A 14,619-nucleotide genomic window follows, 5' to 3' on the forward strand; every position below is an offset into this window, starting at 1 on the left:
TCAGTGCTGCTCTACTGTTACTGAAGCCTTCACTGGTAAGATCCTCAGAGTAGAGATGCCAGTATTAAAGTATGGAAACACTCTCTCAGTGAAAGTGTGTGTGAGAGTGTGTATGTGTGTGTTATTATCAGGGTCAGAGAATAACAGCTCTCCTCTGTCCCAGTCCAGCTGCACTCTGATCCTCTGGAGTTTCTGCTTCACTGTGATGAGAGTGGAGGGCTGTGGTGTAGAACATGCTTCATATTCACCATCATAATAACTCACATAGCAGTTACCACTCTTAGAGTCACCTTCTCCCTTCCTCTGATGAGACTCTGTCATCACACCCACCTCCCAGTATGTGCTCTCTCCAACCTCCACATCCCAGCAGTGAGTCCCTGAGTTAAAGCCCTCAGAGCCCAGGACATATTCAAACTCATCAAATCTCTCTGGGTTATCAGGAAGCTGCTGTGTCTCATCACTATCCCTCACACTGGTCAGATCCTCAGACAGGATGAGAACTGGATGTGCAGTGTTGGGATCCAGAGTCACAGGAGCTGCAGAGAGAAAGAACACACACACACACACACACACACACACACACACACACACACACACACACACACACACACACACACACACACACACACACACACATGAGCTGAACACTGAGTGATGTGTGATAAGGATGTGAATGATGGTCAGTGTTAATAGTGGTGTTATTAAGTGTAAAGGCAGGAGAAGTACTAACAGTGAAATATTCTTTAGTCATCAGTATGAAGGAATCACAACTGTTCACGGGGGGATGTAAGTGGAAGGGAGTGTTTTCACTGACCACTCATGCAGTTTATATATCTTCTTCTCTTATCTATCTTCTCTATCTCTTTTCATCAATTTGTCATTTCCTCTATCCATCCATCTGGCTTTTCTTGAAGCTTATCGATGAGTCTACAGGGGGGGGGGGGGTGTCTTTGTATTCTGAATGTATTCACACATACTTATATTTATTATGTATATGAGAATGTTCAGATGTAGGCCTACTTATGATTGCTTCTGTGTGTGCGAATGCATGTGTGTGTGTTTGTTTTCTCAAAGTACTATATGATAATAATTCTCCTAAACTATTAATTTCTGCATGATCGTTTGGATAGGTAAGGTCACAGAGTTAGTTACCAAGCCGTCACTACAGATGAATATGTGCTCTGACTGCCATGCCATCCACCCCGAAGGTTGCGGTCAAAGTGCAGGTTTGGTTCCCTTTGGACCTGGGTTCAAGGCCGGGTGGGGTGAGTGCACCTACACTACAGACACATTTGTGTTTGCCAGGTGTGAGTCAGGAACTGTGGCACTTCGATTAAAGGATTCTCTTTTTGTGGATAAACATCAGCAAAGGAGCAAACTAACAATAATGAACAAACTCACTGAAGACAAAGCTCTCTAAAGCTCTGTCAAGCTGATACACACACACACACACACACACACACACACACACACACACACACACACACACACACACACACACACACACACACACACACACACACACACACACACACACACACACACAGTTGTTTGAAATACATAACCATGCATAGAAATAGGGCTTTCTGTGTCGGGATGTGTGTGTGTGTGTGTGTGTGTGTGTGTGTGTGTGTGTGTGTGTGTGTGTGTGTGTGTGTGTGTGTGTGTGTGTGTGTGTGTGTGCATGTGACTGTACTCACTGTATTGAACAATCTCCTTCATCTTCTCCCAGACTCTGAACTTCAGGCTGCCCAGGTGTTTTGCCACATTGATCAGAGCTCCTGAAACCCTCTCTGGATCCTGCAGTGTGCACTGGGCTCTGGAATAACATTCAGGAGTCAGTGCTGCTGTGGGTTTGTGTTCAGAACCACAGAGAAGAGAGAGACAGGAGGCAGATCACTCACCTTTCAACTGTGCTCTTGTAGTTCTGTAAAATGGAGGAAATATAATACAAATTATTGTTATTTCTCTTTTGATAAATGAATAGTAGAATATGAAATAATGAAATCCATTAATATATACATTTATTGACACTTGTTTGTTTTTCTCCAGACACACATCTCTCTGTGCTCCTGTCCTAGCTAAAAGACTCTTCAGGTAACACCTGTCCCACCTCACCTGCACACTAATCACACTCTGCCCATCACCCTGCACCATGAGTGTCTCTGTATTCTCAATATTACCTCAATATAGAACCCAACTATAGTATATGCTCAATACAGTATATAACCCTCTTTACATGCAATATATAACCCTCATTATAAGCCCAGTATTGTGCTGAAGCCCAAAGGTCCAATGGAGGCTAAGAGCTCAAGATGGTGGATGAGGAAGAGGAGAGTGCAGCTCTTTCACTCCCCACACCCAGATTCCTCCCAGCAGATCTGGGACCCAGAGACCAGGTCCAATGGAGGCTAAGAGCTCAAGATGGTGGATGAGGAAGAGGAGAGTGCAGCTCTTTCACTCCCCACACCCAGATTCCTCCCAGCAGATCTGAACCCAGAGACTTTCATACACACAACCATTTGTTCATTGTGTCCTACAGAGTGAAGATTGCTGAGTTTTCAGTAAATAACAGGGACTGATCTTCCAGCCCTACAGGATGTCTCCTGCATGTGCTGCCTGAAGAAGGTCTAACATGATGAGGGACCTGAGTCACCCCAGACACAAACTGCTCTCTCTGCTCTTCTCCAAGATGGAGGACTCTTCAGGGGATTTAAAGTCATTTTGTTGGATGTGAGTGTGACTCTCTGCACATCATATATCAACCTTTTCACAAATCATTTCATACATAGCTGACAGAGAGCCTCAAAAATACAAATAAAATTAAAGCTGCAAGCAGCGATGAGCGGGCCCGAGCATGCGCGCTCGTCGGGGAAGGCGCCGGTCGATGGCAGACGCGCACCGCACAGCCGTCCGTCAAGCTTAGAGCGAGCCGTGAGAATGCCACACACATCAACACATCACAACAATACAGCGCAAAGAATAAAGAAAGCGACGTTTCCAACCACCAATAGGTGGCGCTATAGGCGAGTGACATTATGGGCATATATCCGAGTTCAGAACGGGTCCAGCGTCCACCCTATGAAGTTTGGTCAGGATCGGACAATGTGCAATGTTTCTAACCACCAACAGGTGGCGCTATAGGCAAGTGGCATTATGGGCATATGTATGCGTTCAGGCCGGTCCAGCGTCCACCCTATGCAGTTTGGTGAGGATCGGACAATGCAGGCAGGATTTTTCAGTGAGTTTGTGGTTTTGGCGAGTAGTGGCGAGTCGAAGTTTGAGGGTCTGCCACGCCCACACCTTTCAGATTTTGGACAATCCCTCAATACAGTTTGATCCCCCATGGCTGAAGAGTATCCTGACCAAGTTTGAAGGCGTTTCCCTTAAATCTGTAGGAGGAGTTCGATCAGATGCAACGTGTGTAAATGGCGAGCACTGGCGAGTCGTAAAAGTTTGAGGGTCTGCCACGCCCACACCTTTGAGATTTTCAAAAATCCGTACATATATTTTGATCCCCCATGGCTGAAGAGTATCCTGACCAAGATTGAAGGGATTTCCATGAATTCTGTAGGAGGAGTTCGTTCAGACGCCAGGTGTGGAAACAGAGTGACGATTCCAACCACCAACAGGTGGCGCTATAGGCGTTTGGCATTATAGGCATATGTCTGCGTTCAGGCCGGGTCCAGCTTCAACCCTATGACGTTTGGTCAGGATCGGACAATGCAGGCTGGAATTATAAGTGACTTTCCGTTTTGTGGCGAGCATCGGCGAGTCGTAAAAGTTTGAGGGTCTGCCACGCCCACACCTTTGAGAAATTCAAAAATCCGTACCTACAATTTGATCCCCCATGGCCTGACCAAGTTTGAAGTCATTCCCATTAAATCTGTAGGAGGAGTTCGATCAGATGCGAGGTATGTAAACAGGCCAAAACGCAGTCAAAACGCACGTTCCACTCAAAATTGCCAACTTCCTGTTGACCTGCCACCATTTCGTCAATACACTTTTTGGTGCGTCTGGGCATGATAAAGGTGTGTACCGAATTTCGTAGAGCTATGCCAAAATAACCCCAATGCAGAGGGGTATTTGCAATTTCTAGGGGGCGCTATAGAGCCATTTTGCCCCGCCCCAAAATTCCATCAACGCAAAAGTTCTTAGATTTCCCCGCATAACATCCCTGCCAAATTTGGTGAGTTTTCGAGGAAGTTTCATCAAGAAACCTTAGAAAACCAATAGGTCTTCGCTGCCTACAGCAGCTCAGGCCCTAATAATTTAGTTGGAAGTGTGTGTGTGTGTGTGTGTTTGTGTGGCATTGATCTACGTTTTAATGCATCACATCGATGGCAAAGTGGCTGTTGAGGAAATTCTCCTAATTTATCAAGAATGAAAATTGTGAGTTCCAAAACAGCTTTTACCTCCTTAACCCCAAACTTATCAGATGAAAAACAACCCAGCTTTCCCCTACCTCAATCCTGACACCTGCACCCTGAACTGAGCCTCCCAACCCCACCCCGAGACACACACACACACACACACACACACACACACACACACACACACACACACACACACACACACACACACACACACATTCACATTATAATCCACACACTTCATTCCCCTACAACCTACATCCACCTCTTTATCATCCTTCCGACATACAGTACGTCTGCACATGTTATATAACATTAAATTAATTAACTAAAAGTGAACAGAAATGGTGTAGGCAGGTCCCCACACACTTACTTTTGTTCTCTCCAATGTATCTTTATAGCCAGAGATGTAATCATCAAAACTGTTAATCAGATCTTAAGAGTCATTAAACAGAGAGTGGATGGTTCTCACCTGCAGGAATGTGATGTCATCAGCTCCCATCTTCTCTTTTATGGTGCTGATTGTGTCTGAAAGAGATGAGATCTCTCTACTCATCTTCTCAATCTTCTCCTTCATCATCTGACTCTTCAGCTCCTCTTCCTCCCTCAGTTCAGCTAACTTGGCTGCCTCTTCATCTCGTAGAAACTGGTGAAGCTTCTCAAACTCCTCCTTGATCTGCTTCTCTGTGTGTTGGGCCTGAGTCTTAATAGAACAACATGACAAAAGCCTTAATCCAGTTTAATGATGAGCAGATGTGTCAGTTATATTTTAAATGATCCATAACACATGTTTTGCTGTCTAATGATGACACATTAAAAAGTACAACTTCTTCATTATATGATTCATGTTTCACCTTAATATGAGCTGCTGTTTGGTCACAGGTGAGTTTAGCCTCCTCAAAGGTCTTCAGTTTCTCCTGTAAGGGCTGCAGTTTGACCTTGAGCTCCTCCTGGAATAGAGGAACACTTTGCTGTACTAGACTAGAGCAGGGGTTTTCAAAGTGGGTGCCGCGGCACCCTGGGGTGACGTGACACATGCTCAGGGGTCAAAATTAATTTTATTGTAATTATATAAATTAAAAAATGTATTTGCAGCACAAACAACAATAGGCTACAGTTTATAGTTGATTCAGGGCGTAACATCAACAATAGCTCTCTCGTTGACTTTGTTTGTTATTCCGTATTGACAGCAGTGAAGGTAGGCGCAATGGATACACTTTTAAAGAGAGTGCATCCATCTCCACAGTAACAAACATCGGAATCGAATTTAGCAAGAAAAGTGAGCCATTATAACGACCCGTACCTCCAGTATGTTGCGAGTTCTGCAGGGAGACGTTGGCTAATGCAGCCATGGTGCCTAGCAAGTGGGCAAGGCACCTGGAGACCAAGCACCCAACACACCACAACAAAGACTAGAATATTTTTGAAAGACTTAAAACGCAGAATACCACACAGAGCGAACGCTTTCTACCGTGCGTGTGTCTGAGAAGGCACAAAAGACTATTTTTTTAGTTGCCGAGTTGCATGCCAAATCTAAAATGCACACACTTCAGAAAAAAATCCCCCTCTCTGATAACACGATCAAACGTTGCATTGATGATATGTCGGAGTACATGGAATCTGTACTGAGTGAGAAACTACGGCTAAGGGGGACATTTGCGCTTAAAATAGACGAGTCCACTGATGCTAGTGGCCTTTGCCAGATGATCGTTAACGTGAGATACAGTATGTGGATGAGGACAAATTTACAGAGAACTTTATTTTGCAAAGAACTGGACAACCATGCTAAACTTAATGGGACACATGTGCCCGTCTTTGACTGCAGAGTTTGTTAATGGGAGGAGGGATTGTGGACAGTGCAACATCTGAGGCAAAGGCTGTCAGTTGAACAGGACCTCCGTGTTGCACTGTCAACAATCCCTCCTTGCATTAATAAACTATGCAGTCAGAGACAGGCACATGTGTCCCACTAAGTTGATAAGTTGTCTGAAGGTTTGTTCCATCCTGCTATGTTTTGTTACTGCCAGCTAATTTCTCGATTATTACCCATACGTTTTGGCTGTGATATAGTTGTGAGAGGGACAGACGTTGTCTGTTCATATTCTGTTCACTATTTATTCAAAAGTTCTATTACATTAGTTGAATTAAAGAGAGTGGTTAATTTGAATATAACAAAACTGAGATAAACCTCACCTTCTTAATGTAATGCCTTCAATAAAAGCAGTTATAGCCTATTCAACACATCACAAGGTTAAATCAAATGGCCTAAAGTACAAATATGACATAAAAAATAGGGGTGCCGTGGATGGACAGAGATATGTTTAGAGGTGCCGTGAGCCAGAAAGGTTTGGGAACCACTGGACTAGAGTCTTCACTACTCTACATTACTGGCACAAGGAAACCAAGTTGCTTTAGAGTCTGTGAGTGAATATGTTGATATTTTGTGCATGGAGTCAGGGGTGATATGGGGATAACAGGGGGGTTACCCCAAAGTGTATATAAAGTAGACATAAGCGTTTTCAGATTAACCCAATAATACACATCAAGAGACATTAGACATGTCAAGAGATACCGTTTCAAACTAGATAAAATGAATAAGGATATATGGAAAATAGGGGGAAAATTGAGGGCTTCCTTAAGTTTGCTCCTTTACACTCTGGGAGTCCTTGGTAGGGCAGAGTGGGAGTGAGGAAGAAAAGGCTCAGAGAATTTCAGGTCAGAGCAGAGGTTTGCGTAATGTTATCAGTTATTACAACAGGGTGAAGACACCGCCATCTACTGTTACATTTAAGGCATTACATTACCTTTTTACCATGAATAGTACACACTCAATATACCGGTAATACAATATTTAGAATAGAATAGATTTGTTTTTTATAGAGCCCATCGCCAGTATTACCAAATTAGACTCTTACCTTAGAGTCCAGTGCTGCTTCATCTACGGGACTGAAGCTGTGATTTTTATGTTTCCTCGAGTCTCGACACACCACACACACAGGCTGTTTATCCTCCAGACAGAAGAGCTTGAGTTTCTCACAGTGTAGACAGCAGAGCACCTCAGACCTTGCTGAAGCTCTCTGACTTCTCTCATGTACGAAGGTCTCACAAAGGTTCTTTAAGTGGAGGTTAAGGGGAGGTTTGTCATATAACGATCTTCCCCTACAGACTGGGCATTCTGTAGATCCCTTAGTGTCCCAGAACTGCTGCAGACAGGCTTTACAGACGCTGTGACTACAGGAGAGGAGGACGGGATCCTTGAAGATTTCAAAGCAAACAGGACAGGTGAAATCCTCCTCTGCAAATAATGTAGAAGCCATTTACTAATTCAGTACAAGTTCAAGTTCAGTTCAGTTCAAGTCCCTTCTCTGTATTTCTTTAACTTTCAGGTAGTTTGATAGTGTGGTAGTTTGGATTCACCTCACATAACCCGCCTCACACACAGGATAGTCAGTCACTTGAACTACTGTTGAAACAAGAGTCCAAATCAATCCGATTCAGATATTATCCAACCTACACAAAACAAATATTCCAGCATCGTGTCACTCCTCGACTAAACTGTTGAGCTGTTGTTGAACTCACTTCCTCATGCAAGCGACTTCAGTCAAGGGGAGGGACTTTGGTAGAGATTTAATCTGATTGGTCTGTGTGAGAAGTTGAACTCTTCTCACTAGGTTGGCCGCGAGTGAGTGCGGGAGAGGGAGTGAGAGGGAGAGAGAACATGACTCTTACTTTATTCTCACACGCACGCCTCCACACATACACAACGTCTCTCCCCTCGGATCGCGATAAATGGACTTCGTTTACGTTTTTGAAAGTATTGTTAAATGTTTTTTAAACTTGTTGTGCTTATAGTCGTTTGACGCAAACATCCTTCTGAGTTCGGATGTCTCATGACCGCAATCAACTTTACTTCTTCGTCTGGTCAGGTGCCAGTCAGTCAGAGGGCGGGACTATAGTGAAGAAGGATTCTGATTTAGTCGGCCGTAGACACAGAGACTGACTCCAGATCAGTGTACACAGACTTTGATCCCTTAATTCATGTTAAAAAAAAGACATGCAAAACATTCCATGTGTGGTCTGCAGAAATAGTTTGCCTAAATAACGAATCAAATAAGGGATTTTGGAATATATGTACATATATTACAATTCAATATTAAACTGGAGAAAAAAAAATATTTAACAGCAGTTAAAAAAAAGACATGCACTGGACAGTGTGCCGTTCTATCTTAAACTTTTTTTTTTTGTAAACACACACTTTTAATTTGAATGAATTATTGATCTTGTCTGATCTTAACTGAAACAGTGTAACAGTCTTATTATTGTAGTGTGTAGCCTGTTGAATGACTGCTGTTCTCAGTGAGTGGAGTGAGTGAGGGACAACATGGGAATCAGAAGAAATTAGGGAATATGAGTAATGATGGTTTATGGAAAGTGAAAAATCACCAGTATGTGTGATGTGATATGATCAATCTTAATTTGGGGAATATAAGTAATGATAGTTTATGGAAAGAGAATATCACCAGTATGTAATATGTTCAAGAATATAAGTTGAACCAATGGATATAGAAAGTGCCTATAGCATTAGTACATATGTGAGCATGGGAGTCGACCAGAGGTTTGTAGTTTTTAGTGTTAGCATTTTAATACATCCTGGTTCCAATGAATACATCCAGACAGAGGCCTCTAGCTGTGCTGTTCTATTCTCAAAGGAGCCTTCACTGCAAACATCCTCAGAGAAGAGAAATTACAGCCAGTATTAAAGAATGGAAACACTCTTCCTGTAAAAGTGTGTGTGAGATGTGTGTGTGTGTTATTCTTCTCTTCTCTTAATCCTCTTCCCACTGGGTAGTGCATGAGGCCTCCACCTGAGCCCACCAGCGTGGTCTGTCTGCAGCACATCTCTCCAGGTAACCCAGGCCCATCCCTGCTTCTTCATTTCTGTCTCCACTGTCCTCCTCCAAGTCTCCTTGGGCCTGCCTCTGTTTCTGCAGCCGTCTGGAGTCCACCTGTGGGCTACCCTTGGCAGTGATGTTGGGGGCATAGGCAGTGGCAGTATTATTCTTTAAGTAGGAAAGCTCCATACCATAGCCTGTCTCTGTTCAAATAACCATTATAACTACCTGTGAATCATAGCCATAAGTACATGAACAAGATGAAATAGCATCATATTGTGAAAAAAAGACAACAGCATTGTTATGGTTTAATAGTGACGTTTATTTGTTCTGTTAACAAAAAGCTAAAAGATAGATCCTAAAACAAATCCACCTGGGGCCGTATTCACAAAGAATCTTAGGGCTAAAAGTAGCTCATAAGTGGCGAATTTAGGAGAAACTCCTAAATAATGGGCGTGTCAGTCTTAAATTTAGGACTCCTATTTTTTTTTTACTAAGAGCAATTCACAAAGTATTTTATCCCTAAAAGTAGCACCTAACTCTAAGACAGCTTAAAACTCCTCATGAGGACTCCTAAGTCACTAAGACTTATTCACAAAAAATCGTAAGATGGCTGCAGCCGACTTGGAATTGATAAAAGACATTGCTTAAACCGTGACGGTATTAATATTGTCGTAGAATTAGTGCGGGATGCAATGACGCCTTTAAACAACGATGTGTCCCGAAGTGAAATGTTTGGAAACATAAAGATAGCCTATTTGGCTTCGCGGGAAACGCAAATGACGACACTGGGAATCATCAGTCAGCCGTTTAATTCATCAAACTATCAACGCACTGTAGACCCCACATCATCCAACAGTTTATCCAGTTGCCTTTGGACAATCGCCAATTACACAAGATCAAAGTAAATTCCATGGCGATCGCAGGAATGTCCAGTGACGGGACACACATTACAATAATTGCCCCATCAAAAGATGAGGACGTTTTCGTCCACCGTGGCCTGGATGTACCGATAATTCGTGCATTTCAACGGAGAGCGGTCTGCAGCAGGTTTTTGAGAACTTACCAGCTGGATGCCGCTGGGGTGACAGTGGCTATTTGGTCCTGGGACCGGTAGGCTTTCGCTTAGGCTACGTTTCACGTTCGTTTCGCTTGAAGGGCCGTATGCGCTGATATTTGAAGTGGTCAAGGGCTGGAAATATAATAGCCTAACAGTTTGCTGGGTGCTTTAATTATTACTGCCTTGATTACATGCAATTGCCATATTTTATATTGATCGCTTTCTTTTTCTCTTAACGTGCAAAGTGTCATTCCCGTTGGATGCACAAACTTGTCATCATGCGTGTGCATTCTGCTAACTGCACTGTCCATAACTATTTAATATGACTTAATTTGAAGCCTAGCTTATTCTCTTATTTTCAGTTGATATAGTGGGATTGTTAGAGGGACGTCACAAATTAGTTTTTAATGAGAGAGCCTGTCAACAACCAATCACCGTCCTCACCCCTTCTAAACTCGTGCATGAGAATCGACGTCATCCATAGCAACGGTGCTTTTATCTTAAGCTTAGGAGTTTGTATTATCCTTAGTATGAGTAGGTCTCAGAGGCGTTGTGAATCACTTTTAAGAAATTACTGCTACGTAAAATGTTTTAGCGCGAGTTAGGAGCACTCTTAGTGGTAAGATAAAAAGCTTTGTGAATACGGCCCCTGATCTTTATTTTAATGTGCTTGGGACAACAGTGCAGAAACACCAACATGGAAAACATAGAAGAGCAGTCAGACATCATCAGCTCTATCTGTGCTGCCCTACTGTTACTGAAGCCTTCACTGGTAAGATCCTCAGGGGGTATCCAGTGAAAAATAGAAAGACTCTCTCAGTGAAAGTGTGTGTGAAAGTGTGTATGTGTGTGTTATTATCAGGGTCAGAGAATGACAGCTCTCGTCTATCCCAGTCCAGCTGCACTCTGATCCTCTGCTCCACTGTGAGGAGAGTGTCTGGGTGGGATGGAGAGAGTTCTTCATATGCACCATTATGCCGGTACATATCATATTATAGGACTGAACATGAATCTGAAATTGCCTAACTGGGTGGGGAGGGGCTCCAGCATTCTAGAGAGGCATTCTCATCGGCCAATCCAAACACGTCTCTGACGTAATCCGTTCTCTCACCATTTCTATGACTGTAACTGAGGTGAATTAAGTCACACACACACACACACACACACACACACACACACTGACCTCAGATCACACCCAAACTCTTGCATTTGTGGTTGAATTTGATAGAATCTAACGAGCATGCTAAACTTGATGAACGGACCGGAAGACAGTCAGGATTTCTGGCGTCTTATCAGAGTTTTGCGTTCTTATCATCCATGGTAAGAACGAGGCTGTGAGCTATGATCCTAACTGTGATGCTTCAGCGTTATGCAAGATTTTACTGATAAAATCCTAAGAGGGACACCTGAGAGAGTCCAAAAGTATGGAAACACTCTCTCAGTGAAAGTGTGTGTGAAAGTGTGCAGGTGTGTGTTATTATTAAGGTCAGAGAATGACAGCTCTCCTCTATCCCAGTCCAGCTGCACTCTGATCCTCTGGGGTTTCTGCTCCACTGTGAGGAGAGTGAGTGGGTGGGTTGGAGAGCGTGCTCCATATAAACCATTATGATGAAGCACACTCCAGACTCCACTGAGGAAACTCTCTCCCTTCCTCTGACTAGACTCAGTCATCACTCCCAGGACCCAGGCATTACTGTCTCCAACCTCCACATCCCAGCAGTGAGTCCCTGAGTTAAAGCCCTCAGAGCCCAGGACACAGACCTTATCAAATCTCTCTGGATTATCAGGAAGCTGCTGACTCTCATCACTCCATCTCACACTGGTCAGATCCTCAGACAGGATGAGACGTGGGTGTGCAGTGTTGGGATCCAGAGTTACAGGAGCTGCAGAGAGAAAGAACACACACATGAGCTGAACACTGAGTGATGTGTGAGAAGAGAGAAAGGACACACACATGAGCTGAACACTTAGTGATGTGTGAGAAGAGAGAAAGGACACACACATGAGCTGAACACTGAGTGATGTGTGAGAAGAGAGAAAGGACACACACATGAGCTGAACACTGAGTGATGTGTGAGAAGAGAGAAAGGACACACACATGAGCTGAACACTGAGTGATGTGTGAGAAGAGAGAAAGGACAAACACACACACATGAGCTGAACACTGAGTGATGTGTGAGAAGGTAAAGGTGAGTAATGATGAGTAAATTAATGAGTTATGATGATTCCAACAATGAAGATGATGATGAATAGTGTGATGACAGTAGCAGTGCCTGTAGGAAACGGACAACAACAACAATAACAACAACAACACTTGTGTGTCTAGCACCTTCACAATAAATACAAACAACAAACAAAAAAACTGATATTATGTAAACATATTTAAATTTGAATCAATCAACAAAACTAACCCAGCTGAGCAATAATATAACCATCAGGCGTCAGGAAAGGCAAGCTCATAAAATGAGTTTTTAGAAAAGTAACAGAATGGAATCAGATCTGACATTATCGGGAAGGATGTTCCAGAGTTTAGGGGCCATAACTGCAAAAGAGCATTACTCTTAAGGCCGTGACACACAGGGCCTTAAGTCAGCTGTCAGCCAATGTTGTGCAGTCGGTTAGTGTCTGTGGTTGTAGTTTTTGTGGTGTGTTCCACACTGTTGGCACTAGTCAGACCCGTGTTTATGACTCTTCATCTGATTGAGCAGATTGAATAGGCAGCAGAGCTCTGATATATAATCTGGGGCCAAGCCATGCAGTCCTTTGTACGTTATCAGCAAAAGCCTTAAAACTATTGTGAAAACTTACTGAAAGCTAGTGGAGTGAAGGTAAAGTTGGAGAAATATGCTCTAATGTCTGACTCGGTCAAAGGTGTGGGTGTGTGTGTGTGTGTGATAAGATCTACACTCACTGTAATGAACAATCTCCTGTATATTCTCACAGACTCTGACTCTACTTTGTCTGCGATTTTGACCCTTCGCCTGATTTTTGACCTGACCCTGTTAGATTCTGTGTTTGGATACTTCTGCCTTGGACCCTGTTTGACTGTTGGAGTTTTGACCTCTTGCCTGCCTGTTGACTTACGTAACTGTCTTCTGCCTTTGGATTGTTGCCGTTGTGTGATTGTCTCTGTGTGTGTGTGTGTGTGTGTGTGTGTGTGTGTGTGTGTATGTGTGTGTTGTGGCATCACGAGAGGACATGTCGTAGAGGGGCGTTATGTTCCTCTCCCGGAATGGCTATCACACCACAAGATGGCTGCCTGGAAAACTCCATCTCCCAGGATGCACTACACAGACAGGCGCAAATGCCTCAGCCCTCTAATTGAAGCTGGAGCTCAGGTGTGGGGGAGGGAGAGAACAAAAGGAGTGGAGACCGGACGAAACGAGAAACTCCGTGCGTGGCAAAAGCTCAGTTCGCTGGCTGAGAGACTTTAAGCTGAAACTACAGTTGGTAGAATTTAAGTTTGGGAACTTTAAGAAACCTATGTTTGACTTTTGAAGATTTTTATGTTTTCTTCCCGAAGGACTCTTTTGTTGGTTAAATAAACCGGATTCCTCGTTTTACAGCATTTTTGCCTGCTCTGTCCAAGTCATTACGCACTGCCCTACACCCCGCACAGTGGTCAAGCCTCTTGTGATTAGGGATGGGTATCGTTTTTTTTTTTTTCCGATACCGGTACATAACCGATACTTTTAAAACGATACCGGTGCCTGAACGGTGCCAGAACCGATACTTTTTTTTTTTTTTTAATTAAAGACATTAGGCTTATTTATTGCCAAGGCAAATAGTTTTCTTCAAATTTAACAATATATTAACTGTTTAAGGCAGGGGTGCCCAAATTCTTTCTTGTCAGGGGCCAAATATTAATCGGAGTGGAGGGCCGCGGGCCAAAACCAGAGTTTAATTTTAGGTCATGCCCCATTATATTGAAATGTATTGCATATGTGTACCCAATTAACATTACCATTAATATACATCCCTGCAAACTCAGAAGGGCTAAAAAAGGCAAATCAAAGACAAATCAAGCCCCTGTAGGGGGGTTTGGGGTTATACCCCTCCGATTTTTTGTTATTTTAACATGTAAATGAAGCATTCTGGTATACTCCAAGAAGAAAATAATGGGGAAAGATAACATTTGCTTCAGGTAAAAAAAGAAACATTTATTAACATATCATACTAATTTAATGTAATCTATTAGTATACACAGGGAAGATACTAGGTAGGGGACTAATATAATGGCCAATCAACTAACAGCAGGTTAAAGGATGTTTCGATGGAAATACTACCATTATTT

General features: G+C 43.1%; 1 protein-coding gene across 1 annotated transcript in view; it reads right to left on the minus strand.

The window, feature by feature from the left end:
- Positions 1–14,619, minus strand: part of LOC308365980 (uncharacterized protein) — a gene marked incomplete at both ends in the record, with an annotated part of 29,170 nt that continues 14,551 nt past the window's right edge. The window contains 8 exons of the mRNA XM_080839615.1: positions 1–536; positions 1,701–1,819; positions 1,905–1,927; positions 4,846–5,076; positions 5,228–5,323; positions 7,289–7,690; positions 9,239–9,433; positions 11,709–12,208. Of these exons, the coding sequence (XP_080695741.1) occupies positions 1–536; positions 1,701–1,819; positions 1,905–1,927; positions 4,846–5,076; positions 5,228–5,323; positions 7,289–7,690; positions 9,239–9,433; positions 11,709–12,208 (2,102 nt within the window). The remainder of the gene's footprint in view (positions 537–1,700; positions 1,820–1,904; positions 1,928–4,845; positions 5,077–5,227; positions 5,324–7,288; positions 7,691–9,238; positions 9,434–11,708; positions 12,209–14,619) is intronic.

This window comes from Sprattus sprattus (genome assembly GCF_963457725.1).
Source record: "Sprattus sprattus genome assembly, chromosome: 5".
In the NCBI taxonomy this organism is placed as follows: domain Eukaryota; kingdom Metazoa; phylum Chordata; class Actinopteri; order Clupeiformes; family Clupeidae; genus Sprattus; species Sprattus sprattus.